Source organism: Echinops telfairi, unplaced genomic scaffold, assembly GCF_000313985.2.
Source record: "Echinops telfairi isolate 266 unplaced genomic scaffold, ASM31398v2 ScPeMD7_7416;HRSCAF=8454, whole genome shotgun sequence".
Lineage (NCBI taxonomy): Eukaryota > Metazoa > Chordata > Mammalia > Afrosoricida > Tenrecidae > Echinops > Echinops telfairi.
In genome coordinates, this window is record NW_022111316.1 from 4,743,892 (window position 1) to 4,748,282 (window position 4,391).

A 4,391-nucleotide genomic window follows, 5' to 3' on the forward strand; every position below is an offset into this window, starting at 1 on the left:
ATCTGCTGCACAAGACCTCTTTCAAGTGTTGAAAAGCAAGGATGGTACTTTGAGGACTAAAGTACGCCTGACCCAAGCCATGGTATTTTCAATCGCCCCATGCATGTGAAACCTGGACATCGAATAAGGAAGATTGAAGAAGAATCAACACATTTGAACATATTGGGAAAGCATATTGGAAGTACCACGGGCTGCCAAAAGAACAAAAACATCTGTCTGTGAAGAAGTACAATCAGCATGCTCCGTAGAGGCTAGGATGGGGAGACTTCATCTCACCTACCTTGGACATGTTATCAGGAGAGACCAGTCCCTGGGGAAGGACGTCATGCTTGGTAAAGTGGAGGTACAGCAAAACAGAGGGAAGCCCTCAAGGAGATGGGTTGACACACGGGCTGCAACAGTGGGATTAAGTACAACCAACTGTGACCATGATGCAGGACGAGGCAGTGTTTCCGCTTGTTGTCCACGGGGTCGCTATGAGTTGCAATCGCCTCTGACACCTACCTACAGCCAACAGCAGTGTGTTTGCAATGGCTTACTGGTAAATGCCAAGGGAGTGCTTCGAGGGGTGGGGGTGGGCGGTATGTGTCCCGAAATCCATCTTGAGACGTCCCCGTTTCCCTGATCAGCAGGAGTCGCGCCCGACTCCTGGACCGAAACCCGCAAGTGAGCGAGAACGGCGCGCCCCGCGCCCCCTGGTGGTGCTCCCCACACGCCAACCCTCCGCGCGAACGGTCCCTGCGCTTTCGCCGCCAAACTCAAGGCCGCACAAAGGACCCCCAGCCCCCGCTTTTAGAGACCAGGCACTGAGCTCGGAAAGGCGACACGAATCGTCCAGGGGCCACGGGGCGGCGGTCTGACCGCGGAGGCCGCGGGGGATACGTCGCGGAACAGTCCCGCGCGGAAAGATGGGGAGTGTGCGTGCCGGGTGTCGCGGGGCCGGCGGAGGGAGGAGTCCCTGGCGCGCCCCCGTCGGGGACCCGCGCGGCGCCCGGCGCGCTCATCGCCTGGTGCAGGGCGCCCCCTAGCGGGACGCAGAGACCAGGCACGCCGCACGCGCCGAGAAGCCCCGACTTCCCACGAAGAGCGCCGCGCGCCCGAGCCCACGGCGCCGAGGCTGCCGGCTCCTCCCCGCGGGGGCCTCCTACGCTCGGAAGCCAGGCTGGAGCGACGCAGGTCGGAGGATGGGGCTCCCGGAGGCGGGGCTCCCGGAGGCGGGGTACCCGGGGTGGGGCGACGAGCCTCGGGCAAGATCCGCTGGCTCCGCGGGTGCCTCACACTCTGCCCGGAGATGTCGGCGTACAAGCGGGTGGCGAAGGTAAACTGCGGGAGGTGGGGGTGCCCGGAGGGGGCGCCCCTTTTCCCCGACCTCTCTCACCCTTCCCCCTCTCTCCTCCCTCCATCCCTTCCCCATTTGTCCGGGTACCAGAACCGGCTGGATCCCGATCATCCTCTGCCCTCTTCCCTGGTGAGAAGAGTCCCTGAGATGGCCAGAACTAGGGTTTAGGGGGGGTGGGAGGTTGGGGGGGAGCTTAGGAAGTGGGGTGCCGCTGGCTGCCTGAACTGTGTGGAGTGATCTGACCGCCGTCGCCCGCTAAACTGGGTTTCAGTTTCACTTCTCCTGCCAGAAATTTGTGAGAGGGATTGCGCGCCTTACAAACCAACACTTCAAGGTGCAGGGGAGGCGCCCTGGTGGCGCCGTGGTTTAAGCTCTGGGCACTAACGGGAAAGGTGGGTCGGTGGTTCAAACCCACCAGCTGTTGTGTTGGAGAAAGATGAGGCGGTCTGCTCCGGTGAAGATGTACCGTCTCGGCGCAGTTCTGCTCAGCCCCATAGGGCAGCTGGGCGTGCAATCCACTGGATGAAGGTGAGTTAAAGGTGCAGGAAGGGTCCCCTGCGATCACCCCGATCACCCCGTGGCAAGGCTAGGGGCGGGGAGTTGACACTTGGGGGATGGTGCTTGCAGCGGAATCCATAGCCTTTGGTCCGCACCCTGCGGGGCTGAAACCTGCTTGATCAGAATGCAGAGCAGCAGGGGACAGCTGACTAGGAGGTGCCCCACCCACCCCACCCGGCATTCTGGGCAGGAGCAGATGCCAGGGCCGTGAGGGGTTGGTTCAGGAAGTGGTGACTTAAACTCCATCCTTGTTCTTTGCACGGTTCGGGGTGGGATGCCCACTGTATGTCGGGAAGCAGAGGTGAACCTAGGGCATACATCCCTGCCCTCCTCTTTTCTAATCAGGACACCTCCACCCCACCCCCCCGACGATGGGGAGGGGGCACATTCTTCCAGGAGATGGGAAAGTCTGGTGTTTGGACGCAGCTAGGGATGCAAAGAGATGCCAGCGAAGAGGCTCTGACACCCCAGGTTTTGAGTCTCCCCAGGGAGTGTGGGGATGTCCACTACCCCCAGCCTCTGAGGGGAAGATGGTTTCGGGCTGGGTTGCCCAGATTAGACTCAGCCCTGAGCTGAAATGTGAAGCCACCCACTGCCATGGAGTAGATTCCAACTTGCCTTTCAAGACAGAGCAGAACTGTTCTTTGGGTATCCGAGGCTGTACATCTTTACGGGAGGGAGCAAAAAGCGTCACCTTTCTCCCATAGAGCAGCAGGTGGCTTGGGAACTGCTGACCTTGAGGTAAGTAGGCCAAAGACGACTGCAGAATGGGGCAGGGTCATTCTGGTGGGAAAGAGATGGGTGCCCCAGGGTGATGCAAGCTGGTTAACACACTCAGCTGCTAACAGAGAGGCTGGGAGCTCAGGGCCACCCAGGGTGCCTCGGAGGAAAGCCCTGGCGATCCACTTCTCAAAACTCACCCACTGAAAATCCTCTGGGGAACCGTTGTACTTCAACACACATGGGGTCGCCATGCGGAACCGAGGAGATGGCAACTGGTTTTATTGATCATTAAATGCCGGGCAGTTTCCGTCGAGTGTTTCATGAACCTTTCCCCTCCATTTTATGGATGAGGAAATGGAGGCTCAGGTAAGATGACCCGTCTGTTCTAGGTCACCCAAGCAGGAAGAGAAAGGGCTGAGGTGTGAGCCAGATTCTTGGGACTTCAGACCTATGCTCTTTCAAAGGCTTTCAGTTTCTGTTTCTCTGAAGTCAGATGATTACTGAACCAAACCAAAGCGCACTGTCATGGGTTAGGACAGGCTAGAACTGCCACCGGACCTTTCTGAGATTGTAACTATTTGCGGAAGTGGCAAACCTTATCTTTCTCCCGAGGAGTGGCTGGAGGTTTCCACCTGCTGACCTTGCAGTTAGCAGCCCAGAATGTGCCTCTCTGGCACCAGGGCTCCTCTGTTACTCCACAGGATCTGGGAAAGTGGTGTGTGTCCTAGCTTAGGTGTCAGCACCTCAGACTTTGGTCAGAAGTCACCTATGATCGATAAGTCCTAACTATTCCTGTCTATCGTTCAGTCAGGGAGATGTGCATTCCTGTGCGTCCCTGTCCAACCTTGGGCTCTTCCTTGCCAAGGAGTAAGAGGATACAGGACCTAGCAGCAGATGCTTCTAGTTTGGGGTGAAAGAGTATGGGACACTGCCCACTCCACTATCATGACCCCAATTCGACCTTACAAATGTGGCTGGATCAGAGCATGTACACTGGTACAGATATGAGCTCGCAACATAGGGAGTCCAGGACAGATAAACCCTTCAGGACCAATAATGTGAATAGAGATACCAGGAGGGGAAGGGGAAGGTGGGGTAGAAAGGGGGAACCGATTACAAGGACCTACATATAACCCCCTCCCAGGGGGGCAGACAACAGAAAAGTGGGTGAAGTTAGACATCCGTCAATGTAAAGCATGACAAAATAATAATTTATAAATTATCAAGGGTTCATGAGGAAGAGAGGGTGGGGGAGGGAGGGGAAAAATGAGGAGCTGATGCCAAAGGCTCAAGTAGAAAGAAAATGTTTTGAAAATGATGATGGCAACATATGTACAAATGTGCTTGACACAACGGATGTATGTATGGATTGTGAAAAGAGCTGTAAGAGTCGCCAATATAATGATTAATGTATATAATTGAATAATGCATTGTTATAAGACTTGTAAGAGCCCCCCAATAAAATGATTTAATAAAAAAAGAAAGAGGGAACAGATCACAATGATCGATGTGTGTTTATGTTTTAGGAAGGGGGACTGGAAAGATCTGAAGGACTAGCGTACTAAAGGACCCCATGTCCACGGGGAAATGAGGTTTGGGGACATTCTCTGCCTTTGTTTACCCCAGACTTTCTCCACCTCCTCACTATTGGTGTTGGCTGGGGAGTTGTTTGTGGTGACAGGTTTTTCCTGGGCATTGTGGGATGTTTAACAGCATACCTGGCCTCTGCTCGCAACACTAGATGGCTGTAGGCCCCCCCTCCCCCCCCTCA

At 55.7% G+C, this 4,391-nt stretch overlaps 1 protein-coding gene across 2 annotated transcripts in view; it reads left to right on the forward strand.

The window, feature by feature from the left end:
- Positions 1-1,239: 1,239 nt before the first annotated feature.
- UBE2L6 (ubiquitin conjugating enzyme E2 L6) overlaps positions 1,240-4,391 on the forward strand; it is a 16,673-nt gene continuing 13,521 nt past the window's right edge. For both annotated transcript variants that reach the window (XM_004714906.2, XM_045297065.1), the window contains exon 1: positions 1,240-1,318. In XM_004714906.2, coding sequence (XP_004714963.1) covers positions 1,292-1,318 — 27 coding nt within the window. In that variant the 5' untranslated portion in view covers positions 1,240-1,291. The remainder of the gene's footprint in view (positions 1,319-4,391) is intronic.